We start from the raw sequence: 18689 nt of genomic DNA, 5'->3' as shown, positions 1-18689 counted from the left end.
AAACTTATCTATAAGAAGATAATAACCGTTATAACAGAAATAAACACAAAAAAGGGATAATGTGTGTAAGCATAGAGATCCACAAAGGCTGTACAAGATCTTACTCCACCCAGGGAATGACTACATGCGTAGTGCCATGGAACACGTCAGTCTCGGTGAGTTTGGGAACACTAAAACAGATAACAGAGGGCATATAACCTCGGCCTGGGCGTATTCAAAGTAATCACATCACCAGTGTAGATAAGAGGTACCCTCCTTACATAACGACTGCTGCCATTTACCATACCCCCCAAACTTCTTACCCTTCATCTTTACTAAAATAACGAGACCACACTTTACTTGGGGTATAACTATTAGACATGTGCATTCGTTTTCGTCCGAATGCATTTTCGGCCGAATTTCAGCTATTTTCGTTTTCGTTTTGACAAACGATAACGAAAGCACAAGATCCGAAAAACGAAAGATCCGACATAAATAAATGCTTTATTTTCGTTTTCATTGTTACAACAGTTCGATATAGAATAGGAGATTCGACATGACTCTGACAACAATCTGTGTCTATAGAACCTGTGGTCGAATGTGCTTAACCTTACCTCTATTAGTCCAAGATTATATAGAGAAAATATTCGACAGAGAAAAAAGATTTGACAGAGAGAAAAGATTCTGCAAGTTACTGTCCTAAAAAGTGTTTGGGGACCCGGGTCCTCCCCCAGGGGACATGGATCAATGCAAAAAAAAGTTTTAAAAACGGCCGTTTTTTCGGGAGCAGTGATTTTAATAATGATTAAAGTGAAACAATAAAAGTGTAATATTCCTTTAAATTTCGTAGGGGGGGTTGTCTATAGTATGCCTGTGAAGGGGCGCATGTTTCCCGTGCTTAGAATTGTCCCTGCACAAAGTGTCATTTATGCAGGAAAAAAAGTCCTTTAAAATCACTCGCAGCTATTATGAATAGTGATGGACGAACTTCCGACGGGACGTTTCGCGAACGCGAAACGCGAACGGACACAAACGTTCGCGAAAACGACCGTTCGCCGCGGGCTCCATTGACTTCAATGGGAGGCGAATTTCGCAAACCTTTAGGTCGAATTTGCGGCCACGGGGTAATTATTAGGGGGTAGCACGTAGTCCCACCACCTGGACAATAGCATAATACATGTATGAGGTGAATTTGGGATCGATAACTACAAGCATTTTTTTTTTATTTGGGAAATTGTTCTGACAATTCAGGACTATGGAGCTAATGAAGGCAATGGAGGAGAGGGAAGGTCAGGGACCAGGGTAGGCAAACAAGAGGGTGCAGGAGATACAGAGCACTGACAGCAGCACCGTAATACAGAGCACTGACATCAGCACCGTGACATACAGCGCTGACAGCAGCTCCGTGACATACAGCGCTGACAGCAGCTCCGTGACATACAGCGCTGACAGCAGCTCCGTGACATACAGCGCTGACAGCAGCTCCGTGACATACAGCGCTGACAGCAGCTCCGTGACATACAGCGCTGACAGCAGCACCGTGACATACAGCGCTGACAGCAGCTCCGTGACATACAGCGCTGACAGCAGCTCCGTGACATACAGCGCTGACAGCAGCTCCGTGACATACAGCACTGACAGCAGCTCCGTGACATACAGCGCTGACAGCAGCTCCGTGACATACAGCGCTGACAGCAGCACCGTGACATACAGCGCTGACAGCAGCTCCGTGACATACAGCGCTGACAGCAGCTCCGTGACATACAGCGCTGACAGCAGCTCCGTGACATACAGCGCTGACAGCAGCTCCGTGACATACAGCGCTGACAGCAGCTCCGTGACATACAGCGCTGACAGCAGCACCGTGACATACAGCGCTGACAGCAGCTCCGTGACATACAGCGCTGACAGCAGCTCCGTGACATACAGCGCTGACAGCAGCTCCGTGACATACAGCGCTGACAGCAGCTCCGTGACATACAGCGCTGACAGCAGCTCCGTGACATACAGCGCTGACAGCAGCTCCGTGACATACAGCGCTGACAGCAGCTCCGTGACATACAGCGCTGACAGCAGCTCCGTGACATACAGCGCTGACAGCAGCACCGTAAGCAGCCCCAGGAGGAAGTCAGCACAGCACAGGGATGGTGTGATCCCCTCATAATAAGAACCCCCAGGAGGAAGTCAGCACAGCACAGGGATGGTGGGAGCCCCTCATAATAAGAACCCCCAGGAGGAAGTCAGCACAGCACAGGGATGGTGGGAGCCCCTCATAATAAGAACACCCAGGAGGAAGTCAGCACAGCACAGGGATGGTGGGAACCCCTCATAATAAGCAGCCCCAGTAGAAATATGACACCGCTCAACCTCTTCAAAGAGGAGGGTAGGGGCATATAGTACGGTGTGCTTTTTTGGGTCAGGGAAGTGAGCCAAATGAATTAAGAAGGTCTGTGTGCTTGATTCCAAAAATTGTTTATAGACATATACATGGTCTACTGATCACATGTGTTGAATTCCTCCGAGATCCATGCCTCATTCATTTTTAGAAATGTGAGGTAGTTAACACTGTCGTGAGCTAGGCGAGTACGCTTATCGGTCACAATCCCCCCTGCTGCGCTGAACGTCCTTTCGGACAGGACACTGGATGAGGGGCAAGCCAACAGTTCGATTGCAAATTGGGCAAGCTCTGGCCAGAGGTCAAGCCTGCCCACCCAGTAGTCTAGGGGTTCATCACTCCTCAGAGCGTCCACATCGGCCGTTAACCCAATGTAGTCGGACACCTGACGGTCTAGGCGTTCCCTGATGCTGGATCCGGATGACACCTGTCGATGGGTCGGCTGAAAGAATGACCTCATATCCGAAGTCACCAACACATCTTCAAACCGGCCTCTTCTTGCAGGCGCTGTTGGATTGGTACCCGCAAATCCTTCTCTGGGAGTGGGAATTGCTCCTCTGCCAGCGCACGCAAAAGCAGAATGCAGCATTTCTCGAAGCAAGGCCTGGAAGTGCTGCATTCTGACAGCCCTCTGCGACGGCGGTAACATTTCCGCCATTTTGTGTTTGTACCGGGGATCTAAGTACGTTGCCACCCAGTACTGGTCCTTGACCCTCATGCTTTTTATACGGGGGTCCCTATTAAAACACTGGAGCATGAAGGCCCCCATTTGCACTCAAGCGGAAGGTATGTGGTGGTGGTGGTGTTGTTGGTGGTAGTGTCTTTGGGGGTGCACATAGCAGAGAGTGAAGAAGAGGGTGCAGATCGAGAGGATGAGGAGGGTGCAGAAGAATAAGGCTGAGTGAGCCACTCAACCAAGTCTGGTGCGTCCTTTAAAGTAATTGAACGCACCTTCTGCAACTTCCCACTTTGGCTCAAGGCTGTTGCTCCTGCCCTACCCCTACCACCCCTGCGGAAGGGCCTGCCTCTTCCTCTGCCTGTCATTTTTTAAATCACCCTGTGACAAAACTCTTAGTCCCTATACCGCTGAAGGACTGCTGCAGTATAGGGCAGCGGTCAGCAGTAGTGCACGTCAACCCTATGTATTGTGGACCGATAGCGGTCCTTACAGAACAGCAGACTGTAACGCACTCAGGCCTATGTACCGTAGCACCCTATACCAAGTTACCAGTCCTTATAAGAACTTTTGTGGACCAAGCAGGTTGTGTGTTAGTGATTAGCAGACTGTACGTCAGTCCCTATACCAATGAAGGACTGCTGCAGTATAGGGCAGCGGTCAGCAGTAGTGCACGGCAACCCTATGTATTGTGGACCGATAGCGGTCCTTACAGAACAGCAGACTGTACTGCACTCAGGCCTATGTACCGTAGCACCCTATACCAAGTTACCAGTCCTTATAAGAACTTTTGTGGACCAAGCAGGTTGTGTGTTAGTGTTTAGCAGACTGTGCGTCAGTCCCTATACCGCTGAAGGACTGCTGCAGTATAGGGCAGCGGTCAGCAGTAGTGCACGGCAACCCTATGTATTGTGGACCGATAGCGGTCCTTACAGAACAGCAGACTGTAACGCACTCAGGCCTATGTACCGTAGCACCCTATACCAAGTTACCAGTCCTTATAAGAACTTTTGTGGACCAAGCAGGTTGTGTGTTAGTGATTAGCAGACTGTACGTCAGTCCCTATACCGCTGAAGGACTGCTGCAGTATAGGGCAGCGGTCAGCAGTAGTGCACGGCAACCCTATGTATTGTGGACCGATAGCGGTCCTTACAGAACAGCAGACTGTAACGCACTCAGGCCTATGTACCGTAGCACCCTATACCAAGTTACCAGTCCTTATAAGAACTTTTGTGGACCAAGCAGGTTGTGTGTTAGTGATTAGCAGACTGTACGTCAGTCCCTATACCAATGAAGGACTGCTGCAGTATAGGGCAGCGGTCAGCAGTAGTGCACGGCAACCCTATGTATTGTGGACCGATAGCGGTCCTTACAGAACAGCAGACTGTACTGCACTCAGGCCTATGTACCGTAGCACCCTATACCAAGTTACCAGTCCTTATAAGAACTTTTGTGGACCAAGCAGGTTGTGTGTTAGTGTTTAGCAGACTGTGCGTCAGTCCCTATACCGCTGAAGGACTGCTGCAGTATAGGGCAGCGGTCAGCAGTAGTGCACGGCAACCCTATGTATTGTGGACCGATAGCGGTCCTTACAGAACAGCAGACTGTAACGCACTCAGGCCTATGTACCGTAGCACCCTATACCAAGTTACCAGTCCTTATAAGAACTTTTGTGGACCAAGCAGGTTGTGTGTTAGTGATTAGCAGACTGTACGTCAGTCCCTATACCAATGAAGGACTGCTGCAGTATAGGGCAGCGGTCAGCAGTAGTGCACGGCAACCCTATGTATTGTGGACCGATAGCGGTCCTTACAGAACAGCAGACTGTAACGCACTCAGGCCTATGTACCGTAGCACCCTATACCAAGTTACCAGTCCTTATAAGAACTTTTGTGGACCAAGCAGGTTGTGTGTTAGTGATTAGCAGACTGTACGTCAGTCCCTATACCAATGAAGGACTGCTGCAGTATAGGGCAGCGGTCAGCAGTAGTGCACGGCAACCCTATGTATTGTGGACCGATAGCGGTCCTTACAGAACAGCAGACTGTACTGCACTCAGGCCTATGTACCGTAGCACCCTATACCAAGTTACCAGTCCTTATAAGAACTTTTGTGGACCAAGCAGGTTGTGTGTTAGTGTTTAGCAGACTGTGCGTCAGTCCCTATACCGCTGAAGGACTGCTGCAGTATAGGGCAGCGGTCAGCAGTAGTGCACGGCAACCCTATGTATTGTGGACCGATAGCGGTCCTTACAGAACAGCAGACTGTAACGCACTCAGGCCTATGTACCGTAGCACCCTATACCAAGTTACCAGTCCTTATAAGAACTTTTGTGGACCAAGCAGGTTGTGTGTTAGTGATTAGCAGACTGTACGTCAGTCCCTATACCAATGAAGGACTGCTGCAGTATAGGGCAGCGGTCAGCAGTAGTGCACGGCAACCCTATGTATTGTGGACCGATAGCGGTCCTTACAGAACAGCAGACTGTAACGCACTCAGGCCTATGTACCGTAGCACCCTATACCAAGTTACCAGTCCTTATAAGAACTTTTGTGGACCAAGCAGGTTGTGTGTTAGTGATTAGCAGACTGTACGTCAGTCCCTATACCAATGAAGGACTGCTGCAGTATAGGGCAGCGGTCAGCAGTAGTGCACGGCAACCCTATGTATTGTGGACCGATAGCGGTCCTTACAGAACAGCAGACTGTAACGCACTCAGGCCTATGTACCGTAGCACCCTATACCAAGTTACCAGTCCTTATAAGAACTTTTGTGGACCAAGCAGGTTGTGTGTTAGTGATTAGCAGACTGTACGTCAGTCCCTATACCAATGAAGGACTGCTGCAGTATAGGGCAGCGGTCAGCAGTAGTGCACGGCAACCCTATGTATTGTGGACCGATAGCGGTCCTTACAGAACAGCAGACTGTAACGCACTCAGGCCTATGTACCGTAGCACCCTATACCAAGTTACCAGTCCTTATAAGAACTTTTGTGGACCAAGCAGGTTGTGTATTAGTGTTTAGCAGACTGTGCGTCAGTCCCTATACCGCTGAAGGACTGCTGCAGTATAGGGCAGCGGTCAGCAGTAGTGCACGGCAACCCTATGTATTGTGGACCGATAGCAGTCCTTACAGAACAGCAGACTGTACTGCACTCAGGCCTATGTACCGTAGCACCCTATACCAAGTTACCAGTCCTTATAAGAACTTTTGTGGACCAAGCAGGTTGTGTGTTAGTGTTTAGCAGACTGTGCGTCAGTCCCTATACCGCTGAAGGACTGCTGCAGTATAGGGCAGCGGTCAGCAGTAGTGCACGTCAACCCTATGTATTGTGGACCGATAGCGGTCCTTACAGAACAGCAGACTGTAACGCACTCAGGCCTATGTACCGTAGCACCCTATACCAAGTTACCAGTCCTTATAAGAACTTTTGTGGACCAAGCAGGTTGTGTATTAGTGTTTAGCAGACTGTGCGTCAGTCCCTATACCGCTGAAGGACTGCTGCAGTATAGGGCAGCGGTCAGCAGTAGTGCACGGCAACCCTATCTATTGTGGACCGATAGCGGTCCTTACAGAACAGCAGACTGTACCGCACCCAAGCCTATGTACCGTAGCACCCTAGACAGACCAAGTTACCAGTCCTGATAAAGAGCTTTGTGGAACAAGTGAGTTGTGAATGATTAGCAGACTGCAGCAGAAGGGCAGCAGTCAAGTATAATATTCTTTCTATATTTGGAAGAAAGAATATTATACGTGTACAAGCCTATTACCGTACCACTGATACCAGTCCTGAAAAGAACCTTTGTGGAACTAATAGTAACAGCAAGTCTTTAAAATTATCCTCACTGCCTGACACACTGCTTCCTGCCTGTCCCTATACAAATTGGCAAAAAAGAGTAGGCTGGAACGATTAGCTGGAACAGCTCTTTTGTGGACCTGATAGTAACAGCTAATGATGATGATGATGATGATGATGAAGAAAGACTAATCTGGCTGAGCTGTCCCTAAAATAGCAGCATACAGCGCTCTGTCCCTTTATCTAAACTGACAAAAGAAACTCAGGCTGCTGACCTAACACCTATACCAGTCCTGAAAAGAACTTTTGTGTACCAAATAGCTAGCGTTTTCTCTGTCCCTACTCCACACAGGATCCTTTCCCTACAGTGACAGAAGAAAGAATGTAAAATGGCCACCGGATCGGGTGTATTTATAGGTTAGGGGGAATGTCCAAGTGTCCATGAGCTGTCATGTCTCAATTGGTTGTCCTGTAACACATGATAAACGTGTCACGAAAGGTTAAAGTTCTTGTATACATTAAACACGTAAGTCCGCCGGGGCGAACAACGGAAAAAGGCGTTCGAACCCGCGGACGGCGAAAGTCGGAAATTCGCCGCGAAACGACCGCCGGGCGAACCGTTCGGCCATCACTAATTATGAATTGTCGGCTCCGTAATACAGAGAACACTCATTGAAAATCATTGATAAAAAAATAAATAAATAAATAAATAAAAAAGCGTGGGGGTCCCCCAAATTCAATTACCAGGCCCTTCAGGTCTGGTATGGATATTAAGGGGAACCCTGCCTCAACTTTAAGAAAAAATGTGACGTGGGGTTCCCCCTAAATATCCATAACCAGACCCTTCAGGTCTGGTATGGATATTAAGGGGAACCCCGCATCAAATTTAAAAAAAATTGACGTGGGGTTCCCCCTAAAAATCCATACCAGACCCTTTATCCGAGCATGCAACCTGGCAGGCCGCAGGAAAAGAGGGGGGGACGAGAGAGCGGCCCCCCCTCCCTCCTGAACCGTACCAGGCCACATGCCCTCAACATTGGGAGGATGCTTTGGGGGTCTGTGACCCCTCAAAGCACCTTGTCCCCATGTTGATGAGGACAAGGGCCTCATCCCCACAACCCTGGCCGGTGGTTGTGGAGGTCTGTGGGCGGGAGGCTTATCAGAATCTGGAAGCCCAGATCCCGCCCCCCCTGTTTGAAATGGTAAGGGGGTACAAAAGTACCCCTACCATTTCACTAAGAAAGTGTAAAAAATGGTTAAATAAAACAAACACACTTTTGAAAAATTCCTTTATTAAAAATAAAAAAAAGATTCCAGCGGCGGTAATCCACTCTTGCTATCCAGCGACGGACGGTCATCTCTCCAGCGATGTCTCATGTCATCCAGCGCAGCGAATACATCCTTCTTCTGTCTCCTCCACGGAGACACTGCAGGCATTCCGGCGGCTGACGTTTCTTATATACGGAGGGCGGGGCCACCCGTCACCTGACCCCGCCCCCTCTGACGCAAGGGGAAACCCGGGGTTCCCTGTGACGTAGGGGTGACCCGCACCCCTCTGATGTAACACAGGCAGGTTTCCGTTACATCAGAGGGGGGCGGGGTCACCCATACGTCACGGGGAACCCCGGGTTTCCCCTTGCGTCGGAGGGGGGCGGGGTCAGGTGACGGGTGGCCCCGCCCTCCATATATAAGAAACGCCAGCCGCCGGAATGCCTGCAGTGTCTCCGTGGAGGAGACAGAAGAAGGATGGAGGATCGCTGCGCTGGATGAGATGAGCCATCGCTGGAGAGATGACCGTCCGTCGCTGGATAGCAAGAGTGGATTACCGCCGCTGGAATCTTTTTTTTATTTTTTTATTTTTAATAAAGGAATTTTTCAAAAGTGTGTTTGTTTTATTTAACCATTTTTTACACTTTCTTTGTGAAATGGTAGGGGTACTTTTGTACCCCCTTACCATTTCAAACAGGGGGGGGGCGGGCTCTGGGGGTCCCCTTGTTAAAGGGGGCTTCCAGATTCTGATAAGCCCCCCGCCCGCAGACCTCCACAACCACCGGCCAGGGTTGTGGGGATGAGGCCCTTGTCCTCATCAACATGGGGACAAGGTGCTTTGAGGGGTCACGGACCCCCAAAGCATCCTCCCAATGTTGAGGGCATGTGGCCTGGTATGGTTCAGGAGGGAGGGGGCCGCTCTCTCGTCCCCCCCTCTTTTCCTGCGGCCTGCCAGGTTGCGTGCTCGGATAAAGGGTCTGGTATGGATTTTTAGGGGGAACCCCACGTCAATTTTTTTAAAAATTTGACGCGGGGTTCCCCTTAATATCCATACCAGACCTGAAGGGTCTGGTTATGGATATTTAGGGGGAACCCCACGTCAAATTTTTTCTTAAATTTGAGGCAGGGTTCCCCTTAATATCCATACCAGACCTGAAGGGCCTGGTAATTGAATTTGGGGGACCCCCACGCTTTTTTTTTATTTATTTTTATTTTTTTTTATCGATGACTTTCAATGAGTGTTCTCTGTATTACGGAGCCGACAATTCATAATAGCTGCGAGTGATTTTAAAGGACTTTTTTTCCTGCATAAATGACACTTTGTGCAGGGACAGTTCTAAGCATGGGAAACATGCGCCCCTTCACAGGCATACTATAGACAACCCCCCCCCCCCTACGAAATTTAAAGGAATATTACACTTTTATTGTTTCACTTTAATCATTATTAAAATCACTGCTCCCGAAAAAACGGCCGTTTTTAAAACTTTTTTTTGCATTGATACATGTCCCCTGGGGCAGGACCCGGGTCCCCAAACACTTTTTAGGACAGTAACTTGCAAATTAGCCTTTAAAATTAGCACTAGGGATGAGCTTCGTGTTCGAGTCGAACGTACGTTCGACTCGAACATTTGCTGTTCGTGCGTTCGGCGAATTCCGAACGTTTTGGCCGTTCGCGTCAAAATTCGAGTGACGTGCGCGCGGACCACAATGCACTGCGTTGGCGCAGTGCATTGCTGCCCGATGATTGGCCAAGCATGCACTGTGACCCCGCATGCTTGGCCAATCGCAGCGCCGGCAGCGAGGAGAGCTATGATTGGCCACAGGCAGGATGCCTGTGGCCAATCATAGCTCAGGTTGTGTAGTGCACGCCCCACACTATATAAAGCCGCCTTTAAGGCGGCCTCCTGTAGTGTGTTACTTTGCATCTGAAGCAGTGGGTGTTCTGTGTACCTTCAACACAGTACACACCAATCGTTTTTGGCTGATTTCCTATCTTGCTGCTGTGTAGTGGTTGTTGTCTGTGCCCTGACTGCAGTATACACCACTATATTCACCTCACCTATATAGCTAGTGATCTAGCTTTAACCACTTAACAACTGCCCATTGCCGATTAACGGCTTCAGGGCGGTTGTTTAACTCAGAGAGGCCGTTAATTAACGGCCTCCCAGAATTCTGCTCTCCCGTGCCCCGAGGTGTGCGCACTCGAGAGCATCCGTGACCGCCGGGTCCGCAGGACCCGGCGCATCACGGTAAACGGGCGCTCATAGCGGCCGTTTACCACGTGATTGCTCCGTCAAATGACGGAGTGATCACTTGGAAACAAACCGGCGTCATGTTATGACGCCTGTTCCTCCCTCCCCTTTCTGTACCGATCGGTACAGCGGAGGGGAAAGAGATCGGTGTCAGCAGCGATGTGGGCTGCATCTGCAGTGCCCACATCGCTGCTCACCGAATTTAACCCCTCAATTCCCTGCCAATACTCTGCAATACCAGTGCATACTCTGCAGTACCCCGCCATTACTCTGCAGTACCCCGCCATTACTCTGCAGTACCCCGCCATTACTCTGCAGTACCCCGCCATTACTCTGCAGTGCAGTACCCTGCCATTACTCTGCAGTGCAGTACCCCGCCATTACTCTGCAGTACCCCGCCATTACTCTGCAGTACCCCCCATTACTCTGCAGTGCAGTACCCTGCCATTACTCTGCAGTGCAGTACCCTGCCATTACTCTGCAGTACCCTGCCATTACTCTGCAGTACCCGCCATTACTCTGCAGTACCCCCAATACTCTGCAGTACCCTGCTATTACTCTGTAGTACCCCGCCAATACCCCGCCAATACTCTGTAATACCCTGCCATAAATTGCCATACCCAGCCATACTCAGAGATACCCAGCCATACTCGGTGATACCCTGAAATACCCAGCCATAGACGCCCCCCACCCCTCACCGCCCTCCGGTGCTTCTACCAACTCGCCAGTACGATCAAAGCCAGAATCTTTTTTTTTTTTTTTGATTTCAGGCTTCCCAGCCTAGAGGTGAGATGTGGGGTCATATTGACCCCCCAGATTTCACTGTAAAGAGGACCTGTCACCCCATATTCCTATTACAAGGGATGTTTACATTTCTTGTAATAGGAATAAAAGTGATCAAAAATATATTTTGGGGGAAAAAAATGTCAAACTAAAATAAATAAAGTAAAATGAACAATAAAAAAATAAAATAAAAATTAAAGCGCCCATGTCCCCATGTGCTCGCATGTGCCACACATGTGAGGTATCGCCGAGAATCTTAGAGCGAGAGCAATAATTCTAGTCCTAGACCTCCTCTGCAACTCAAAACATGTAACCAGTAAAAAAATATTTAAAGCGTCGCCTATGGGGATTTTTTAAGTAGCGACGTTTGGCGCCATTCCACGGGCATGTGCAATTTTGAAGAGTGACATGTTTGATATCTATTTACTCAGCATAACTTCATCTTTCACTTTATGCAAACATTGGGCTAACAAGTGGTTAATAATAGAGCTTGCAGTCAGTAGTGTTAGGAGATAGTGCGTGCTGTCTGCGTGCTCTGTACCCAGTACATACCGCTATAATATAGGGCAGGCCCCTACTTTCAAACATCCAACTTACAAACATCTCCTACTTGCAAACGCAAGGAGACAGCAGCAAGTGAGATGAAAAAAGATGGACGACAAAACAAATTATACAGGGGTGATAACCCTTCCCTATGTTTTCCAAAAAGCTTAAAGATATTTTTTTTGACTGGAGCTACACTTTAAAAATGTACCGGTTGAAAATGACAAACAGATTCAACTTAACACAACAAACCTACACAGTCCCTGTCTTGTTTGCACCGCCTGTATACCGCTGTTCTGAGTATATAGGGCCTGGGGGCCACACGCATTTCCTTTTTTTTTATATGGGTACGGGGTTCCCCTTAATATGTGTACAAGACCCAAATAGGCTGGTAATGGGCAGGGAGGGCTACCCATGCCATGTTTCTCAATGATTTTCAACCATATTGCAGGAACCAGATATAACATTAAAACCGCAAGCAGTTTTAAATGGTGTTATTTCCGTTTAATGTCATTTTGTGCAGGGACTGTTCTAAACACGGGAAACACGTGGCACTTCACAGGCATACTACAGACACCCCCCAGGTACCATATTTAAAGGAATATTTCACTTTTTTTTTTCACTTTAATTGTCATTAAAATCAGTGCTCCCGCCAAAACGGTAGTTTTTAAAACTTTTTTTTGCATTGACCCATGTCCCCTGAGGCAGGAGGCAGGTCCCCAAACCCTTTTTAGGACACTATCTTGCATATTAGCCGTTAAAATTAGCACTTTCCAATTCGAACGTTCGAGTCCCATAGACTTCAATGGGGTTCTAACGTTCGTACCGAACGCGGGGGTCGTTCACAAGTTCTGGTGCGAACCGAACCGGGGGGTGTTCGGCTCATCCCTAATTAGCACTTTAGATTTTGAACGTTGGAGTCCCATAGACTTTAATAGGGTTCTAAAGTATGCTATATAGTTAGCTCCGTCGAATCTTCTTTATACATTCGACAGACACTATAAGCCTTCCAAGACAGATTCGACCGTAATTCATGTGGATTTTCGGACGAATGCAATTTTTGAACGAAAAACGAAATAAATAAAAACGAATTTCGGGAGTAACTAAATAAAATTAAGTTTTCGGACGAAAACGAAATTCCGAAACGAAATATTTTACTCTGCACATGTCTAATAACTAGCCATAGCAGCCTTTTATTTACAAATATATAAAACATGTATCAAAAACTTTAACCATAAGAACATCTCAGATTATAATTTTTCACCTGGTGGTCTTGTACGGCACTTCCCTAGATAAACTGTTCCACTTCTACACTGCGGGCCTGCTAGCATACTAGGCCTCCAGCCGTGATAACATCAGCCCGGAGACAACTCGCTACCCGCAGTGTCCACCTTACCATCCTCAGCTAACCCGTATTAGCTGTACACCAAGGGAGCCCATAGCCCTAATTCCCCCACACATCCATCTCATGGGTCAGTTACCACCATACAAGACCACCACCACTGCAACGGCTGCCATGACATATCTGAAACACCTGAAAAGAAGCGTTAGCTAGACAAAACAACACACACAGGGAGGGTGGGTGGGAAATCTCTCCTCACTGGCACACCCTCGCTCTGCTGCCCCACCCCCTTAAATAAACTCACCCCTCCCCTCCTGCCTACCTCCTTAGCCACCTCCCCCTCCTTTCTCACTTCTTCTAATTAACCCTTTCCGTGCACCCTTCTCACTCCTGTCATGTGGGCCCTCTGCTCACTTCCTTTACTCTGCACTCACCCCCGGGCCCTTCTGGAACCTCCAACTACGATCCAAAAACAAAAAAAGTTCAAATAATGTTGAGCAAAATACCGTATTAAGGCTCCCAAGGTCTTAGCTAAATTGGTCCTTAAGGATGATGCATATTCTATAGTTGATATATTGATATATTGGTGCCACATCCAGCACAAGAATATAGATAGATCTTAACAGCACCCGAATGGGGACACCTAAAAAGCAAAACAAATTACCAAAGAGGGGATCTACAATACTATATAAAATGAAAAGGGTATAGTGAGTATATCTCAACTTGAGTGCACCTTGTGCTGGATGTGCCACCTACATATCAATATATCAACCATAGAATACGTGTCATCCTTAAGGACCAATTTAGTTAACAATTTGGGATCCTCAATATGGTGTATTGCTCAACATTATTTAAACACCTTTTTGTTTTTGGATCATATTTGGAGGTTCCTGATGTGATGATTTTGTATAATCCCAGACCGAGGATATATGCCCTCTCTTATAGTATTCCCACACTCACCGAGACATCTGTGTTCCATGGCACTACACTTGTAGTCTCTTCCTGTGTGGAGTAAGCCTTTGTGGATCTCCATGCTTAAACACATAATTGTTTTATTATGTTTATTTCTGTTCTAACTGTTATTATCTTCTTATAGTTAAGTTTGCTCACTCTCTAAAAACTCCTGAAAAATCCGACATGCCTGAGAAACATGTCAAAAAGATTTGGATATATGTTATGTTATAAGTATCAGCCTTTTGCCATCACTGTACCACTAGCCATCTAATAGAGAGTGCCTTTAGTGCCCTACTGAGCACAATCTTTTTTAGAAGATGTTTTTATCAAATTGTAGTAAGAAAAATCCTTTTTATATAGATCACATATATGTTGATGTCCTTGTATGGTACCATTAAAGTTCACAATAGCCTCTAAAAATACCTTTTTTGAGGGGCGTGGCCACATAACCCAGGAGTCCCGCTCTGCACCCAGGGAATAACAGAGCTCCCAGCTAACTTCCAGCCCCCCTACCAGACTCCCTGGCATCCGGATCACCTGCTCCACGCAGTGGTATGAGAAGACGCCGCCATGACTCACACCTTGCCCACTTACATATTCCTGTAGAGTACCCCTTAGTGCCCCCTTAGGTCCTGCTCCTCCAGAGTGTCCTTATTTAACCACTCTACTGGGCACTTTCACCCCCTTCCTGCCCGGGCCCATTTTCAGCTTTCAGCACTGTCACTCTTTGAATGACAATTGTGTGGTCATGCTACACTGAACACATATGACATTTTTATAATTTTTTTTATACAAATAGAGATTTATTTAGGTGATATTTAATCACTTTTTTTTTTTTTTTGCTAAAAAAAAATGGACATTGGAAAGTGACACAGATTGACAGCACTGTTGGAAATGCACTGATAATCAGTGCCCTTATTATCCATGTAGATGTCCCATTTACATAAGGTGGTTATCGGCATGAGGAAAGGAAAGCCCATAACTGTCTTCTGTTTACCTTGTGATCAGCTGTGATTTGACACAGCTGATCACGTGGTAATGAGCCGCTGCTTGGCTCTTTACCTCAATCTGTGATCAGCAGTGTACGGAGGGCACTGCAGTCACAGAGTGTGGAAGGCACGATCATGGGAGGATGTCATATGACAGCCTCCCAGAACTAGTCTTTCGGCTATAGCGTGGATGGCAAGTAGTTAAATACCTCCTTGCCTGGTCACAACTCATGAGCGGCTGGCAATAAAATACTTTAGAAAAAAAAACCTTGTCTGTGATTCTGAACTGTGCATGCACAGTCTGGAGCCAGCTGGTTAGTGAACTGCCGAGATTGGTCGTTACTTGTGTGGTGGGGTGTGTGAATTTAAACCACATTCCACTGCCTAATCTGAGGCTGCGCCCAGCAATCAGCTGGCATCTGACTGTGCGTGCACAGTTCAGAACCACAGACTTTTTTTTTTCTAAAAATGTAGTGGTCCAAAACCCAACTCTCCAAAAAGAAATTGCTCAACACCTACAGGAATTTTTCCACCTAAACAAGCAACAAGATACGGGCCCTTTATAAATTGTAATGCCCATAAAGCATTTAAAAATACCTTTTTCCATATTGCTAGCAGCTGTTATAGTGGCTAGCAGCTAGAAAAACTGTGTTCTGCTGGCCAGGAATGGCTTAAACCGCCCCCTCCCCCCGCCAGGAGAACCCAATAGCTCTGCAGGAGGAACTTGCTTGTCAACACTGTCTGTCAACACATTTCTTTCCTGCAGGAATGTTTTGGTTGCAGGAAAGAAATTCGCTCTGTCTATGGCCAGCCTTAGACACTACTAGCTAATGGGAATTACAATGCTCAGTTGTTCTATATGAGTCTGGCCAAAGTTTGGTCTGTGACCTGAATAGTTTCTTCTTTCTTTTATGGTTCAGCAAATATATTTAGATTTTTCCTTCTATTTAAAGTCCAACTCCTTTTCCTTTCCCCTTTTTTTTTTTTCTGAATAATATTTTCCTTTCCATTTCTTAATATTCAATATTGTGCTCTGTACACACGGTCGGATATTCCGACAACAAAATCCATTGGATTTTTTCAGACGAATTTTGTGCCAAACTTGTCTTGCATACACACGGTCGGACAAAGTTGTCAGAAAAAACGATTGTTCTTAACGAGGTGACGTAAGCCACATATGTCAGGACTGTAAACGGGCCAGTAGCCAATAGCTGTGGTCTCTTAATTTATTCTGAGCATGTGTGGCACTTTGTCCATCGGAATTGTCTACACACGTTCGGAATTTAAAAGATCGGATTTTGTTGTCGGAAAATTTTAGATCCTGCTCTCAAACTTTGTGTGTCGGAAATTCCAATGGAAAAAGTCTGTCCGTGTGGAGCCCACACACAATCGGATTTTCTAACAACAAGATCTGATCGCACATTTTCCGTCGGAAGGTCCAACCGTCTGTACAGGGGCATTAGTATCGTATGTTGTGTTATCTCACATTACAGGATAGAAACTGAAATGCGTTCAACAAGTATAATGCAATTATTGTATTTTTCCTTTCTCCGAACTCACCTTGGTGGTTTGACAATCTTTTATACTATATTTTTGTATGTTGCAAAACAGTAAAATGTGAATTTGCTGATAAGATGACCTATTGTTTGGCCTACTGTGTTAAAATACAAAAAATCCTATCATAAAATATTATATTACAAAAAGAATAGAGTTTGTGCAATAATAAGGTCCAAATATTACCTAATGTGAGGATAACATGCACTGTGATTTCTGTTTAACGCTATATCAGACCAATAGCAAATCTGATTACTAAGCCCCATCATTTATATCTACATACCGAATCCAGGTGCACATCTCTCAAGCCATTTCTTTGGACACATATATGAATCTTTATCTCTGAGCTCCATTGTTAGGTTTAAACCACAACATTCCATCATACACCAAGCAAAGATATGTTGATTAGTCACACGGCATTTTCTGTGATACTGAACTTACCTGATTTGTCTTCCTTGGTGATCAATTTGTAAACTGAATAAGACACAAGAGAAAAAACAGAGCATAACATTTTTGGTGTCTTAAGTGGACTCAGGGTTGATTTTGTAGATACAAAAACTGAAAACTGTGACTCCAAGTATAGAAAATATATCTCTATAAGGCCCAGTGGTTGAAGGACTTTTTTTTTCACATTCATAACTGATGTTTTGGACTATCACATATTTTCAGCTTCATCAATGATCAGTTTCCAATGTGTACATGAAGCATCTCCTAGAAATATACATGTTCAAGCTAGTTTGATACTTGATGAGGCTTCTGGAAAGCAAAACTGGTCATATAGGTTACAATCTGATTTTACAATCCCACAGTTGCCAACAGTTCTGATTTTCCCAGGACAATCCCGATTTTGGGACCCTCGTCCCGATATCAGCTTGTCGCGATTGTTTTCTTGGGATTTTGCTTTTGTCCGGGGAAAACAGGGAAAGTTTATGGCTAAAAACGACAGCGGCTACACAAAAATGGCCGCCGCCATGAGTGTCATTTCCCCTTGTGTTCAATGCAGAGGAGATGGGAAGCCAATCGGCTTCTCTCTTCAGTGTACAAATAGAAAATTATATTGTACACTGAAGCCTATTGGCTGCAGGGATTGGCGACCCCTGCCCGCTCTCCACTGAACACAAGGAAGACGTAATCAGCCTCCACCCACCGCCGCCAACCCTCCGGCCTGTGTGTCCGACAAGTGTGGACACCATGGGAGCGGTGGGGCTCGGGGAATGGTGGGCGTGATGGGAGGGAAGAAGGGAGGCTTCACCTGGTTGTTCAGGAGTTCTTTGACCTGTGATGTAGCTGTAACCTGTCAGTGTAATGGGGGAGAGGAGTAATAGGGGGAGGGGGTGTACATAGTGTATGGGCGGGAGCACTGATGTTGTTCTCCTTACATGGGAGGCTTGGAGCTTTCCCTGCAATACTCTTCTCATGGCTGAGCCCCGGCATGGAAGGACCAGAGCTCCACTGGCTGAGCACACTGATGGTTCTGGCTCTTACCTTGCACCCCATGTCACCACCATACCTGTCCTCCCCCTCCCCCCTTGTCACCACCATACCAGTTTTTTTTCTATGTCATGCCTACAAACGCATGCCCTGCCCCCTAATTATAATAAGACAAAAAAGTGTCCCTAAATTTTTTTTTGACAATGTTGGCAACTATGCAATCCCAGTACAATCTCAGATTTACTCAAATTATATGATGTGATGGCCTATCAATCAATGCATTTAGTTTTGTAATGCTACCAGGTAGGCCCTTCTTCTTATAGCTGTTGGTAGGTCTAAAGGAGATTGCACAATTTGGAGCTGACCTTGCACATCACTTAATTATTTGTAATTTGGGAACAGTTGCTCAAGCAGATACAGAGAAACCTCCACTAATGTACTCAACAAAACAAGGGCAGAGCTATTGCACTTATCTGGCATCATTTAACAATAATTGTATGCATGTATTGGGCTGTGTTCACAGTATACTAAGGTGACCAGATATTTAAAATTAAATTAAGGGACATTTATTTTTTATTTTTTTTATTGGCAAATGGTAAACTAATTTATGAGCATATTTTCCTCAAATTGCTTATGCAGCGTCTGTGGTATATGTTTATGGAATGATTGTATGATATATATGTTATTTCTCACATTTCGTCCATGAGCTAAAGAAAGACACTCCTT

General features: G+C 46.4%; 1 protein-coding gene across 1 annotated transcript in view; it reads right to left on the bottom strand.

The window, feature by feature from the left end:
• Positions 1-18689, bottom strand: part of LOC143930014 (killer cell lectin-like receptor subfamily B member 1B allele B) — a 195039-nt gene that overhangs the window by 134561 nt on the left and 41789 nt on the right. The window contains exon 5 of the mRNA XM_077453919.1: positions 16974-17006. Coding sequence (XP_077310045.1) covers positions 16974-17006 — 33 coding nt within the window. The remainder of the gene's footprint in view (positions 1-16973; positions 17007-18689) is intronic.

The sequence above is a fragment of the Lithobates pipiens genome, unplaced genomic scaffold, assembly GCF_037356315.1.
Source record: "Lithobates pipiens isolate NorthernLeopardFrog02 unplaced genomic scaffold, aLitPip1_a1.2 Scaffold_25, whole genome shotgun sequence".
Taxonomy (NCBI): Eukaryota; Metazoa; Chordata; class Amphibia; order Anura; family Ranidae; genus Lithobates; species Lithobates pipiens.
The sequence above is the reverse complement of the archived record's forward strand: the minus strand, read 5'-3'. Positions and strand labels throughout refer to the sequence as shown.